At 43.1% G+C, this 16,228-nt stretch overlaps 1 protein-coding gene across 4 annotated transcripts in view; it reads right to left on the bottom strand.

Moving 5' to 3' along the window:
• Positions 1–16,228, bottom strand: part of LOC118400956 (copine-8-like) — an 81,631-nt gene that overhangs the window by 16,354 nt on the left and 49,049 nt on the right. For all 4 annotated transcript variants that reach the window (XR_004829144.2, XR_004829145.2, XM_035798012.2 and 1 more), the window contains exons 6-10: positions 14,503–14,579; positions 8,327–8,390; positions 7,899–8,002; positions 5,822–5,926; positions 170–211 (exon numbers count right to left, since the gene is read on the bottom strand). Coding sequence is in view for 2 of the 4 variants with exons in the window: in XM_035798012.2 (XP_035653905.1) it covers positions 170–211; positions 5,822–5,926; positions 7,899–8,002; positions 8,327–8,390; positions 14,503–14,579 (392 nt within the window). In the remaining 2 variants the exon portion in view is untranslated. The remainder of the gene's footprint in view (positions 1–169; positions 212–5,821; positions 5,927–7,898; positions 8,003–8,326; positions 8,391–14,502; positions 14,580–16,228) is intronic.

Genomic DNA, 16,228 nt, shown 5'->3' on the forward strand with positions numbered 1-16,228 from the left:
TGCAGTCGTCTAACAATAACCTACATTGTGTCATGACATACATGAAATACACAAGCAATATTTCTGAGTGCAGACTATTCATGTGGTTGCCCCTGGGGCAATTACTATAGCAGAAGTGCAGATAATAAGTGAAGTGGGTGCGTGCGTATGTTTCTGAGACAGTACCCACCCTCCATCTCGGTCCCAATCATACACCTCCACTTTTATACTCCTGAAGGAGAGAGAGCGAGAGAAAGAGAAAGAGAGAGATAGAAACCCCATTTGAAAAACAAATTAGTGTGTCTGATTGAAAATCTCTGCTGCTTAAAAGAGAGGTGCTCATCTGTGAAAGAGAATGGTCTGGCTCTAAGAGGGTGTGCTCTCAGAAAGGTGTCTGCTTTTGGGATTCAATGTACTAAGGGAATGAACATTAAGGGTTACATAGAGAAAATTGGACCTCTCTGAAATGAAAATGGGTGGCCTTCCCTTCAGGAAAATATATTTTAACTAAACCCTCCCTGAAAGCTTGGGGGAGGGGGGAATCGGACCTTCCCTATAATAATTCAAACAAAGTGGATACTAGATAACCTGTCTACCGATTACCCTCACTTCTTGGACAGACCAGAGACTTAGATGCAGTTTTAGAAACTGTTCTTCGTCTTGTAAGCGTTACATGGCATCGCAGGAATTTTTAAAGCGCACAGGGCTGAGGGCCAGAAGGTTGTAGGTTTGCAGACCACCGTGGACAAGGGTAGAGAGGCCTCCTTTATAGTAAAAGCATTACATGAATCTATCATCGTATTAGCAGATCTAAGAAAAAAAAGCCTTTTATAAACATTTCATACAATTCTTCGTAATTTTACATATTAGAGGAATCTTTATTTTAAGACCAAACAAATTACCGAAATTACAAACTAAGACGAGCACAGAGAGATAAGCCTGCGTGTTCATTTTATCATATTTATCCAATGCCAAATCTGTGTGCATTGTTTGTAAAAAAAACATTTCCATCCCAGACAGAGTCGGCCTACTGACGCAGAAAAATGTAAGCATTAACTGATGGCTACTCTTCTTCGTGGCTTAACCCAACGAGAAAGTCACTTTTCTTCTCTCTAAAGCATGTCTGTATTTAAACATATTCTATTGTACAGAAAATGAATAGCTTAATTGATAGTGACAGAGTGAGATTACTTTCCAAGCAAAGTCAACCTCTGAATGTCAAAGAAACTAAACAAGGATATTCCCATATGCGTCACATCTTTCCTGGGTATTTTAACGATTGTTTATAGCATAAAGCATCGTGGACCAAAGCGCAATTATAGATCACTTTATATAATCAGATCAGTTTAACTTTCTTCAACATCATAACAAAGAGTAGGGCTGTGTTTTTTTATTGACATTTTCCTTAATAAAAGGTCTGGCCAACTCAATTTGCGTCTTGGTTTTAATTTAACAGTCCTTCACTGACACGGAGGTAAGCTATTTAAAGTGCGAATGGTGGATGGAGGAATTCAGACAAATCGATAGGTATAGCAGCCTATAGCCTAATTTTGTCTGTCAAACAGGTAGGCCTACCTCTTATTTCCTAAATAGGAAGAAATAGGCTCCAACACAAAGCCCTCTCGTCTCTATTTTCATTGCAAATTAGAGTGCCGCATTCCTCAACAATGACATAAATATAAACACATTCATTATAACATGAGAGGAAAATTGTGTTATGAATGTGACATTCTCCGTTATGGATGTGACAGGGTGCCAAAAGATAGACGGCAGATGATGACACATTTCATTCTAGATCATTAAATGACGCTTGATTTAAAATATGATATAATCACCTACTGAGTAATAGAATAAATATACAAAACTGAAACTACATTCAAAGTTTTTTTTTTACAAGCTCATGCTTTGTATTAATCTCACATCCTTCAGTCTGCCAGATGCAGGCTCTATGAAATGGTACTTCCTTCCATTTGTCCCAAAAAAACGACATGGACTGGACAAATAGACCTGCAGCCACCCAAGCCTTGTCATCCTTGGCTGGCACGATGTACACACATTCTGTGTGGTCGTTTCTCCTCAAGAATGGCATTTCACCAGCATCAGTCAGTCTTTATAAGTTATCGGTCCTAAAAACTGCCTGTATATACACTGAGTATACCAAACATTAGGAAAACCTTCCTAATTGACCTCAGAACAGCCTCAAGTAGCCGGGGCGTGGACTCCACAAGATGTCAGAAGCGTTCCCACAGGGATGCTGGCCCATGTTGACACCAATGCCTCCCACAGTTGTGTCAAGTTGGCTGGATGTTTCTCGGTTGGTGGATCATTCCTGACACACACGTGAAACTGTTGAGTGTGAAAAACCCAGCAGCGTTGCAGTTCTTGACACAAACCGGTGCGCCTGGCACCTACAACCATACCCCAATCAAAAGGCACTTATGATTTTCTGTCTTGCCCATTCACCCTCTGAATGGCACACATACACAATGCATGCCTCAATTGTTTCAAGGCTTAAACATCCTTCTTTAATCTGTCTCCTCCCCTTCATCAACACTCATACTACAGTACCAGTCAAAAGGTTGGACACACCAACTCATTCAAGGGTTTTTCTTTATCGTGACTGTTCTCTACATTGTAGAATAATCCCGGAGACATCAAACCCATAGTTACTCAAGGAAGTAAACAAACTCAGCATGACTGGTGAAAGTTTATGGATTTTTAAGACCTTGGTTATGAGTTTAAGACCTTTATTGTGCCATGTGATCCCATGCAATGCTCCAGTTAGCTGAGCAGCGCATGATTGCAGGTCATATGAGAACGCGAGTACACCCGAAATAGAGAAAGATTGCCCGCTACCTTTTTTGCTAACATAAAAATCCTTCGGGAAGAAGTATGAAGGGCATAAATATATTTTTTTTAGCACGATCGTGTTTTGCAGTGATGCTGACATGTTATGAAGAGTCTAACTGTCACATCCGTTACCGAGTACTGACAAATAGAGAAAGGAAACCAATTATACATCACCTAAGCCCTTGATGAAAGTTTGCATACAATCATACTCAAAATGTATCCATAATAACAGCTTTTCCTCAAAGACGTCAACCGAATCAAAGCAGTCCTATCAGTCTACTCTGGCCTGCTTGGAGAAACGCTACACAGTGGGAGCGTGCGTAATTGTACATGCTGAACAGCTTTCTATCTATGGGACAATATCCACTTCAGGCAGCAGGTGTTGGAGAATGTGAATGAAGAGGCTTGTGGAACCTTAAGTTCGCAAGGGGAGAAATGTCATCATGGACAATTTCTTCACTTCAACTGTCATTGGCTAATAAGTTGCTGGCAAAGACAACAAGTCTGGCCGGCACCATAAACAAAGTGAGAGCGGAGTTCCCTCCCTATGCGCAAAATAAGGCACCTCCATAGCCGTTGTAGGCCTGCTCCACAATGGTGCTGAAGAATGACAAGGTGATGGGGACACAATAAAGTGAAAACCAGAAACTATTATGCACGACAACCAAACAAAGGTATGTCTAACTTTGTCAAGCAAGTGAAAGTTATGAACATTTTTGTCAACTGCTAGCTAAATTAAATCCAACTGATGCCATCGTGTGAAGACGCACACAAGCAATGGACATCGCTGCCAAGTCCCTTTATGGAGTTCATTTTTCCAAGTTAATGTACAGAACGGAGGCATTTATTCCTCTTATAACACAGCTGCCAAAGAAAACAATATGAAAGCACACATTTACCAGCAGAAATAAAACATTTTGTTATACTGTCAAATTCATACTTTCTAATCCGTTGTTTGCTCGATTATGTCTACACAGTCGTTTGTTCTTTATTTTCCATTGCCATGCTCGCTGGCGACGCTCTTATCCCTTGCTTGCTAGCTAGCTAAGGCTAGCACAGCCACAGCCGCTGCAGCCAGAATAACAGCACGGTAACTGTTTTCTATTGACATTCATTTGGATGTATTCTTAACAATGAGTTGATAATGCCCGGTTTTGCCTGGCATAGCTAGAAAAGTTTGCCTTCTCGTCAGGACACTCGTCAACACTGACTGTTAATTTTGTAACTCCCAAACCCGCATGCAGGAGCGTAATCATCGCCTGAAACTAATTAGCATAATGCAACGGACATAAATATCCCTAGAAAATATTCCTATTCATGAAAATCACAAATGAAATATATTGAGACACAGCTTAGCCTTTTGATAATCACCCTGTCATCTCAGATTTTCAAAATATGCTTTACAAACAAAGCTAGACAAGTTTATCGATAGCCTAGCATAGCATTATGCCTTGCTAGCAGCAGGCAACCTTGTCACGGAAATCAGAAAAGCAATCAAATCGTTTACCTTTGATGAACTTCGGATGTTTTCACTCACGAGACTCCCAGGTAGATAGCCAAAGTTCATTTTTTTCCCAAAATATTATTTTTGTAGGCGAAATAGCTCCGTTTGTTCTTCACGTTTGCCTGAGAAATCGCCCGGAAATTGCGGTCACCACAACGCCGAAAAATATTCCAAGTTAGCTCCATAATATCAACAGAAACATGGCAAACTTTGTTTATAATCAATCCTCAAGGTGTTTTTCTAATAACTATTCGATAATATATCCGTCGGGACAATTAGTTTTTCAGTAGGACCGATTGGACTAATGGCTACCTCTATATTTTACGCAAGAATCTCTCTCGGAGCCACCATGTGACCACTTACGCAATGTGGCTGCCTACGGCTATTCTTCAACAGAAATGCGTAAAACTACGTCACAATGCTGTAGACACCTTGGGGAATAAGTAGAAAGCGTAAACCCGTTGATGGCACATTCACAGCTGAATAGGGAGTCATTGGAACGCAGCGCTTTCAAAACCTGGGGCACTTCCGGATTGGAAGTTGCAACATCAGTTCTGTTATACTCACAGACAATATCTTTACAGTTTTGGAAACTGAAAATACTGCCCACTACTACCAACAGGTTTTAATTACATGATCGATCGCATATCAAACACCAGGCTAGAAGCTAGCTAGTTTGTTGCTAGCCATCCCGCCAATATGAAAAACAAATTCAAACTAGAAATGTGGGAGGATTTGATAGCTTTAGCGGAGGAGGGGACCAGAGAAGTAAATGTCATCATCATGTTAGGTGAACAGATACTCCCCCAAAAAATTATCTGCAAATCAATGCTAGCTAGCTAAGTTTTTTCCTCGTTGGACCTCTGTAGCAAGTACGTTCTGCATGTGTAGGCGCATATTGCTTCATGATTGTAAGGTGTCCCAATATATGTTCAAATTATCCCATTATCTGGTTTTAATGTCCATTATAGAGTTTCACAATTTATCAAGGCCACTTTATCAAGGCCACTTATAATGATGTTAAGGCTATTGATGCTTTCCTAATTTGACTGTGCGTCTTGACCATGCATCTTGGTGGTTGGGGTATTTTTATTTTGTTGTCATAAAAAGAAGCTGTTACCGTGTTCCAACACATATGCTTTATGTTTCATAGTTGCAACAAAGGCACTCTACAAATAGACATTTTTTACATATAGCCTACAGTAACATACTGTAAATGAATGAAAACGGTATTGTGTTATTTGAAAGTGTTACCCAAGGCGTTCAAACACAACCACATAAAAGAAAATTGCGATGGCATATAGGAAATGTATGAATTACACTGTTAGAATGTTACAGTCAGAATGACTGCTCATTAGCTTGAAAGGGGGGTGTAGCGTAGAAGGAGGAAGTCACTTCAAAGGGACTCTCTCTGCCATTCTCCTTTTTTTATTTCAAAGCGTTGAATCTATGCATCTGTCAGTTACCTGCATCTAAGGAATGAGTTACCTGTCATAGTCTCCGTTGCACAGGGCCTTGACAGGGATCTTGAAGGCCTGCCACACTGGGTCCAGAGTGTTCTTCACCACCTCTGTCTTATGGCAAATAGTGAATCTAGAAACACACAATGGCTGTCAGGAACCTTTCAAGACAACATGTCGTTTTTAACTCCTACTTATGATTTTTTTGCTGTATAGAAGTCAAAACAACAACAGCAGCAGCAGCTTCATGTTCTTATACAGGATACAGTGTGGCCATGTGGTCAGGGAGATCATGCTGCTGTTGTGCCCCGGAGCTAGCCATTTAAACTGCTTCAGTAAATATCCAGCTGCACAAAAGCCAAATGTGTTGAGTACAAGATATGGGAGTCAGCTCGCATAAAAACATCTGCTGGGCAAAGCCGTCCCGTACAATGTATGTTTAACTCAGGCTCACCCTTTATTTCCCTTGCCTTTCATTTGATTAATTTCTCCTCTCATCCTTTCTTTCACGTCCACTCATCCCTTACCACTTATACTGTCTGTGCTAATGCTGGTTCGGGGGGTTTGAGGAGGAGGATAATTTAAGACAATGTTTGAAGACGTAGGGGTTTCAGATGTTTTCAGGAAGATGGGCAGGGACTCTGCTGTCCAAGATTCAGAGGGAAGCTGGTTCCATTATTGGGGTGCCAGGATAGCGAAGAGCTTGGACTGGGCTGAGCGGGAGCTGCCCTCCCGTAGTGGTGGGGGGGCCAAGAGACCTGAGGTGGCAGAACAGAGTGCTCGGGTTGTAGGATTTGAGCAAAGCCTGAAGGTAGGGAGGGTAAGCTCCTCGTGCTCTATGTAGGCAAGTACCATGGTCTTGTAGTGGATGCGAGCTTCGACTGGAAGCCAGTGGAGAGTGCATAGGAGCAGCGTGACATGGGAGAATATGGGAAGGTTGAACAACAGGCGGGCTGCGGCGTTCTGGATAAGTTGCAGGTGTTTGAGGGCACAAGTGGGAGGCCCAGCCAACAGAGAGATGCAGTAGTCCAGACGGGAGAGGACTCTTGATGTTCCGTAGGTAAGCCCCATGGTCTTGTTGTGGATACGAGATTCGACTGGAAGCTACAGACCTATTATCCACTGTGTCTGCCAGACCACTCACTCAAAGATCTCCTATGAGCATCTCCTTTAGAGTAGAATCCTCAAAACAGGTTCTAAATACTGTTGACATCTAGTGGAAGCCTTGGGAAGTGAAACATAACTAATATCACCCTGTCTCTTCAATGGGGGCTGAGTTGAAAAACTACAAACCTCAGATTTCCCACTTCCTGGTTGGATCTTTTCTCAGGTTTTTACCTGCCATATGAGTTATGTTATACTCACAGACATCATTCAAACAGTTGTAGAAACTTCAGAGTGTTTTCTATCCAATACATCTGGGACAGAGTAGGAGGCAGTTCACTTTGGGCACGCTATTCATCCAAAAGTGAAAATGCTGCCCCCTATCCCAAAAAGGTTAAAGGTCTTACTCAGATCGGCTACGGCGAGCGTGATCAGACAGTCATCCAGAACAACTGCTGCTCTCATGCATGTTTCAGTGTTGCTTACCTTGAAGCGCTCATAGAAGTAATTTAGCTTGTCTGGTTGGCTTGTGTCACTGGGCAGCTTGCGGCTGGGTTTCCTTTTGTAGTCCGTAATAGTTTGCAAGCCCTGCCACATCCGACGAGGGTCAGAGCTGGTGTAGTAGGATTCAATCTTAGTGCTGTATTTAGTCTTTGCTTCTTTGAATGCTTTCAACTGAAATGTGTCTTCCGCATTTAACTCATCCCCTCTGAATCAGAGTTGTGGTGGGCTGCCTTAAATCGATGACCACGTCATCGGCACCCAGGGAGCAGTCAGTTGCTGTTGCTCAATGGTGGATTTTTCCATCTTGCCAGCTCAGGGATTCGAACCAGTGACCTTTCGGTTAGTGGCCCAATGCTCTTAACCGATAGGCTACCTGCCACCCATCACATAGTACAGTATACAGTATGCAAACAAACATGATTCGTGGTTGTGAATGAATCAAGTTTTCATTTGATTTTGTATGTAATAATAAATCAACGCTTGTTGTGATGACTTACGATCCGTCTTCGTTACTGCGGTAGAAGACCAGAAAAGGATCCGATTTCCCAAAGAAGTCTTTCTTGTCCAACTTGTTCCCACAGAATTGCAGCATCACTGATTCCTAGAGAGAACAGGTTACCGATAGATGGAACACACAGACAATGAAAACCACAGCCTGGGAAAATAGTCATTTTTCTCTGTTTGCTTTTTCCCCCCTGCTAATTATTTTACATTTCATGACCTGTTTTCATTGACCGAGTCCCTTAGTATCTAGTGGATTATTTGTAGGAAAAAAGGCAACAAGTCATTGTTGTGCTCCCATGTAGGGTATGTGGTGTATGTATGACTGAAAAGTCACTGTTGAAAATGCTAAAGCAATTCCATTTTCAGGATGACTGTTCATTAAAAAGGGGAAAACTTTTTTTACACACAAAAAACAACTCACCCTGCAATTGCTCAGCTCCTCTGCTCTCACTTTGATGGTACCACACTTCTTCCCTGGAATCCCACTGTTAAACCACAAAAGAGAGAGACTAGAATCATCACTTTTGGCAGCGTTTACTGTACATTTGTGCGTTGTTCATGGCTCTCCGTCCATTTTTGTATTTTACGCTAGGACACCTTTAAGACACCTTTATTTATTTATTTATTTTAAGACACCATTTATTTAATGGCACAGGCTCCCTGCCTGTGCCATTAAACCCCTACAACTCATCCAGAACGCCGCAGCCCGTCTGGTGTTCAACCTTCCCAAGTTCTCTCACGTCACCCCGCTCCTCCGCTCTCTCCACTGGCTTCCAGTTGAAGCTCGCATCCGCTACAAGACCATGGTGCTTGCCTATGGAGCTGTGAGGGGAACGGCACCTCAGTACCTCCAGGCTCTGATCAGGCCCTACACCCAAACAAGGGCACTGCGTTCATCCACCTCTGGCCTGCTCGCCTCCCTACCACTGAGGAAGTACAGTTCCCGCTCAGCCCAGTCAAAACTGTTCGCTGCTCTGGCTCCCCAATGGTGGAACAAACTCCCTCACGACGCCAGGACAGCGGAGTCAATCACCACCTTCCGGAGACACCTGAAACCCCACCTCTTTAAGGAATACCTAGGATAGGATAAAGTAATCCTTCTCACCCCCCCTTAAAAGATTTAGATGCACTATTGTAAAGTGGCTGTTCCACTGGATGTCATAAGGTGAATGCACCAATTTGTAAGTCGCTCTGGATAAGAGCGTCTGCTAAATGACTTAAATGTAATGTAAATGTTTATTTATACAGGTAAGTAAATTAAGAACACATTCTTATTTACAATGACGACTTGTCCGTCAATACCTTCCTTGACACAGATGAGGCCTAGCGTTTTGTGCAGAATTGACCAAGTAAAAATAGACACATGAATGCCAGAACCCCAAGGCTTGATTTAGACTGGAGAGAGAGAGAGAGCAACATTGTTTTTCATTTGGCTAAATAGAGCTATATAATGTTGCTGGAATTATGCAATAACATGCATGGAGGAAAATAGATGGCAAATTGAAGTGAGTCTTTGAAATGCAACCGGGGCTCTCGGAGGCCCAGCGAGAGAAGCACTCACTGAAATGGACTGACTGGGTGAGCAGTGAGCACAAAACCTTGGCACTGGAGGGGAGGTGGGGGTAAAAGAGATAGGAAAGTGAAGACTGGATAAAGAACACAAATAGCATTGAACTAACTCTGCAGTTCCTTCCATTAAATTATCTACATAGTAGATATGGTTCCCTTTCAGTCAGTCAAATCGGTACAACACAGCTATGGGGAGATCATACGCTAACGCCCTCTACTGAAGAACGTTAGAATCATGCCTGAGAAGGCCAATGAACACCGTGCCTCACCGGAAGTCCGGCCTTCCACAGGTGATAAACCCAAGGCACGAATTCATTCCTTCCATTCTTCTGCGCTTCACCTCGAGCTTGAGCAGAACAATTTCACGTATTCTTTAAAAATAATGAACATGGGGAAGGTGAAATACAAGGGCTTACTTCAACTTACCACTCACACTTAACGGACGTGCTCATCCTTTTGGACATTGCGTTTTAAAAGCTTGGTAACTGGTTTTGTGATTTTCCTGCTGAATCTGTTAGTTAATCTTCTGCGTGTTTAGCCTGGCTAATTGGCCAAGTAAAGTAACCAAAACAACGAAAGCTAACAAGGCGGGCTCGGGTTCAAGACCTTGTCTAAATAGATTAAAAAGATACTCACGTTTTGTTGTCTGTCTCGACGCGGTGCATGCTCCATCTGCCCCCCGCTTGGGTCAGCTTGTGTGCGGGACGGTGACAGTAACACTGGCTTGCATGCAGCTGTCACTGTTCCCCTAGTCCATGGTGCGCGCAGGTTCATTTGGGGAACGTGTGGAATTCTTATGGCTTCCTTTCACGGGTGCCCGTACCTCGGCTGGGTATGAGTTACGTGACCCAAGGATGATTTGGGGCTTTGGTCAGATTAAATATCTTGTCTCCCTGGGCTGAGGCACGCGAAAGCCGCCCTAGCTCAACCCGGTTGCTTTGCGATCTATCACCGGCTAAGAGAGGCGACTTGAAGGGAGAGAACGGCCGGGTCGGTGGGAATGCCAGGCCGCCTGTACCTGCCTCGATCAAACACGTTTACCTCTCGTCCCAAAGATGGTCGATGATCAGGTCTTATGTGGACGGGATCAGGCAAGCTAAACAGAGCTGCATAGCGTGCTACCCATAGCGTAGCTGACTCGTCAAGGCGAGCTAGTGTACTGCCATTGGTGATTCCCGCCTCCCATTTTGGAATTGATCGAGTAGCTCTCTTGTTTAGCATATGTAAGTTCTGCAGCTGCACCATGTCACTGGCCCCAGTGTAGCCCACAGTGTGCTTCCATCTGGGACGGGAGAGAGTCATTAGGCATTATCACCTGTGGCTCGGGATTATCACCTGTGGCTTCCGGTGAGGCACACTGTTCATTGGCCTTGTCAGGATTGGTTCAAATGTTCTTCAGTAGTGCAAAAACTCCCCATAGTTGTGTTGTACCTTGTTTCCCACCTTCAGGGAACAGTTAGTCATAACTGTACGTTCTCACCTATAGTCTAGAACGGGGACAATCTATACGTTTTTGGCTCAACCTCCCATTTTTAAGTGAAAAGAAAATATCTGGACCAGCACAGTAGGGTGGGTATCACAGGACAATGTAAAAAGGGGTATACCGGTCATGTGTAATATTATAATAAATGCTGCGTGACAAGTTCACGGCAGTCATTATTATCATCAGGATCAATTATAAAATGATTATCTCAATGCCTGTTTGTGGTGTGCCTCCTAAGAGCATCTGTCTACAGCCAGCATTGTTTACTTCTGTACATACGCTCCTCCTTTGCTCTGCTCTTTATTTGTAAAATCTTCCTTCACTCCACTGAACACAAGTGCCACGCTTCTGACTCGGCCGTCTCTATGTAAATAGAGGTGCCACTTTAAGATACAGAGGACCGGCTGCACGCACGCACGCACGCACACACACACACACTAAGTGTAGCCTGAGATGATTATATAACTCAACAACAGCGGCACATTCTTACATCATCGTCTTGTGTCATTCTTCTGCAGACCCATTCAGCTGCGACAACCCATTGATTCATTCTGTATATACATTTGCCACATGCGCACACGTGCATACACACAGACACACACAAACAGTCAGACACCCGCAGGCAGGCACGCACGCACGCACACACACAAACAATCATCTCAGGCAAACACAAACACACACACACACACAGTGGAGTGAGGGCCACCCCTTACGGTTCACACGTGAAGAACACACCCTGCTCTCAGTGCCTCAGGAAGAAAATAAATGGACATTCAAATAGCACCCTATTCATTATGTAGTGCACTAGACCCCTACTGGCCCAGGTCAAAAGGAGTGCACTCTAAAGGGAATAGGGTGCCATCTGGGACGCAGTTATTTTTCTCTTTGCACTTAAACCCCCCTGAGGAACCATTAGTGGAGGTGACAGAGGGGCTCCTAACACTAACTAATCTGTTTCAAAATACCAGGCCATATTGTACAGTATTTTACATTATACTGGAATAAATCACTGAAGATAAAGCATGTATATTTGTAGAGCACAGCACAGGCCATAGTAGCCTTTTTTTCCAGAGCGGCCATATGCTTTTATTAAAAAATAAATGTACAAATTTGCACTTCCAATTTGTGTAAGACTTCCCAGTTGGAAAATATTCATCACATTTAGTTGACAGTGACAGTGCATATTAATCAACATCTTCAATGTAAAAGTGCTGTGGTTAGATGCTAATGTTCATTTGTAGTTCCAGTTCAATTTCAACTCTAGTTAATTTGAGGAATCTCCAATAAGACTCCTGGCTCCTTGATAAATCATGCCTCAAAATGACACAGATTAACATAGCGACATGGCTCCCAAATTAACGCATGTGTATTTCTAACTTGATAATAATTCACTTGAGAATGTGTAATCATCTTTGTTATTTTTCAAACATGCTGAAACATTATGCAAGTGAAGCCCCTTCTTATCCCATTGTGTACAAAAACATCAGCTGGCAACAACAACACTGTTGGCATCCCATACAGTGTATAAAATCATTTCTGGATGAGAAAGAGAACTGTCATTATCTATGTGGATTCTTACGATCTAGTTTTATTTCAAAAGTATTCAGACCACATTTTGTTACGTTACAGCCTTCTTCTAAAATGTATTAAATACATGTTTTTCCTCAACAATGTACACACAATAGCCCATAATGACAAAGTGAAAACAGGCTTTTTAAAATGTTTGCAAATATATTAAAATAGAAAAACTGAAATGCCTTATTTACATAAGTACTCAGAACTTTTTCTATGAGACTCGAAATTGAGCTCAGTTGCATCCTGTTTCCATTGATCATCCTTGAGATGTTTCTACAACTTGATTGGAGTCCACCTGTGGTAAATTCTATTGATTGGACATGATTTGGAAATGCACACACCTGTCTATATAAGGTCCCACAGTTGACAGTGCATGTCAGACCAAGCCATGAGGTCGAAGGATTTGTCCGTAGAGCTCAGAGACAGGATTGTGTCGAGGCACAGATCTGGGGAAGGGTATCAAAAAATCTCTGCAGCATTGAAGGTTCCCAAGACCACAGTGGCCTCCATCATTCTTAAATGGAAGAAGTTTGGAACCACCAAGACTCTTCAGAGAGCTGGCCGCCTGGCAAAAAACTGAGCAATCGAGGTAGAAGGGCCTTGGTCAGGGACCAAGAACCCGATGGTCTCTCTGACAGAGCTCTTGAGTTCCTCTGTGGAGATGGGAGAACCGTCCAGAAGGACAACCATGTCTGCAGCACTCCACCAATCAGGCCTTTATGGTAGATTGCCCAGACGGAAGCCATTCCTCAGTAAAAGGTACATGACGGCCCGCTTGGAGTTTGTCAAAAGGCACCTAAAGACACTCATAGACCATGAGAAACAATATTCTCTGGTCTGATGAAAGCAAGATTGAACTCTTTGGCCTGAATGCCAAGCGTCACGTCCGGAGGAAATCTGGCACCATCCCTACGGTGAAACATGGTGGTGGCAGCATCCTGCTGTGGGGATGTTTTTCAGTGGCAGGGACTGGGAGGTTAGTCAGTTTCGAGGCAAAGATGAACGGAGAAAAGTACAGAGAGAGCCAACAGCACAATGACTATAAACACACAGCCAAGATAAAGCAGGAGTGGCTTAGGGAGAAGTCTCTGAATGTCCTTGAGTTGCCCAGCCAGAGCCCAGACTTGAACCCGATCGAACATCTATGGAGAGACCTGAAAATAGCTGTGCAGTAATGCTCCCCATCCAATCTGACAGAGATTAAGAGGATCTGCAGAGAAGAATGGAATAAACTTCTCAAATACAGGTGTGCAAAGCTTGTAGCGTCATACCCAAGAAGACTCGAGGCTGTAATCGCTGCCAGAGGTGCTTCAACAAAGTACTGAGTAAAGGGTCTGAACACTTATGTAAAATTCCAGTTTTAAATTTCTAATACATTTCTAAAAAACGGTTTTTGATTTCTTATTATGGGGTATTGTGTGTAGATTGATGAAGAACATTTAAAAAAAATACCTAATTTAGAATAAGGCTTTAATGTAACAAAATGTGGAAAAGGTCAAGGGGTCTGAATACTTTCCGAATGCATCGTACATCAACCGAGTTTCATTAAATAGGCACGAACAGGGTTCTTTTAATGCTCAACATTAATTTGTGGTAACCTTGCTTAGCCAACAACAAAGAGTTCTCAAAGTGGGGTAGTGTATTAGGAATCATGTTATTAATGATCAATCTATTTCCTTAATTGACTGGAATTGCAACGATATTGGCCCCAATGTTGAATATACTGTACATCAATAGAATACCAACAACGCAAATTTTCAAATAAAATAGAACCCTTTAAACCATGTAAATGATGTGGCCTCTTGGGCCTGGCTTTTTATAATGAGGACAAAATAGGCCAAAAATAGAAACAATAGGGTGTGTGTGTGTGTGTGTGTGTGTGTGTGTGTGTGTGTGTGTGTGTGTGTGTGTGTGTGTGTGTGTGTGTGTGTGTGTGTGTTTGTGACAGAACGGTACAGTACATTACTTACATGAGAGGTTTTTCCACGCAGCTTCCCATGGAGCCCACCACCTCCCCCAGGGTACAAAATGCCTGGCCCAGGAAGTCCTACACACACACACACACGAGAAAGAGCGAGTGAGAGAAATGGCCCAAAAGATAGATGAGAAATAAACCAATTTGATATACATTTTTGTGTAAGATTTTCAGAACGTAATGAGCACAAATGCTATGCGAGCAGATCAAGGAGGTTCAAATGGAAAAAAAGTGGCCCTGATTCTAGCAATGATTTCCAATCTTCCTCCATCTACCTCCCAAACCCCTGGCTTAGCCCCCCACCATGCCACACAGTCCAAGATAATCTCCTAGGATATTTACGTTTCGACTAAATATTTTTTTGTATGAAGAATGACATTGATACGTGATAAACAAAGCCTAATCGTAAAGAAGGTAATTTTATAGATGCTTTCGTTCTCACTGACTTACAGGTAACAAAGAGTTAACACATATAGCACATACACTTAACGCATTGTTCCCAGGTGAGAATCAAACCCACAACCTGGTCTTCTACAGTAGGCGCCCCATCATGCCTTAACCAACTGAGCCATGGAAGTTGTGAAAGCTATGTAGCTTTTACCATTTGACACAAACAGATGGTCTTGAGTCTTTCTCTCTCTCTCTGCCCAATATAGTGTGGTGGCTCACATAAGTAGAGAGGGTAGTATTGTTTAGTTTTGTATGCATGGTGTTGTTCGCACAGGCCCTTTGGGCTGGAGCAATGAAATTAAACTCAGTGTGTCGAGACTCAAAAGAGTGAGGCCTTGTACTATGCTACTGGGCCCAGCCTGGCTCTGCGTATAATAAATTCACTTGACAGACGAGCTGTGTTTGGTCCAGCGGGCAGAAAGCTGCTCCCAGGATCTATTCTGCCTGTCGGTGATTATCACTCCTCTCCTTTTGTCCCGCCGTGCAACTTGGGCCCATTGCTCTTCTTCGGAAAGAGAGAGTGTGGAAAACAGCCATCCCTCCTTCAGTGTATATTTTAGAACACCCGGGGGATTGTGCTGTCACTAATATGAGGGACGGGCTAAAGGTGGTGGTGAGCTTTCCGGTAGAGGCAAAGATGGGACAGGTTTGTACACATCAGAACCGGAGAATAGACCTAGTCTCAGCTAGGCTATAGGTGGGCGCATGCTTCCCAACCGAAACAGTTCGGAACAGTTTATGCATATATTATGATGACATTTTGTTCATTTTGGTGTTCAGCTAGGGCTTTGTCAGCTGTGCTGGCAATCAAACATTTTTCTCAAGGCCAGCCAAAGTTTGGAAGGTCTGTGCCCCTTCGTCCGTGATTAGTCAACTGTAGGGGTGACGCAAGTTTCTTCTTCTTGTAGGTTCAGCCCGTATCTCGGCGTGGATTCAACCTGGCGAACGACAACTTTGAGCATCCGTTGACCGAGTAGGTACAGAAATACCTTCGAAACTACAATTCTAGCCGTGCCTTATATAAAGACCAACATGTACATGCAAATTCATGTAGGGAGATTGAGGAGACACTGGAATCCGAACAAACCACTTGTTGGAAAAAGTGGGGTAGGTTTCGCAACAAGTTTTCAAGGCAAAGAAAGGAAACAAGGGCAAGTGGAGATGCCGGTGGAAAGGCTACTTCAGGAATGAGCATGGGAAGACTGAAAGCAACATGCCGTCTTCACCAAAGGATGAGGTATATTGTATTTTCTATTGTAGTTGAAGAAAAG

This window comes from Oncorhynchus keta, chromosome 22 (assembly GCF_023373465.1).
Source record: "Oncorhynchus keta strain PuntledgeMale-10-30-2019 chromosome 22, Oket_V2, whole genome shotgun sequence".
Taxonomy (NCBI): Eukaryota; Metazoa; Chordata; class Actinopteri; order Salmoniformes; family Salmonidae; genus Oncorhynchus; species Oncorhynchus keta.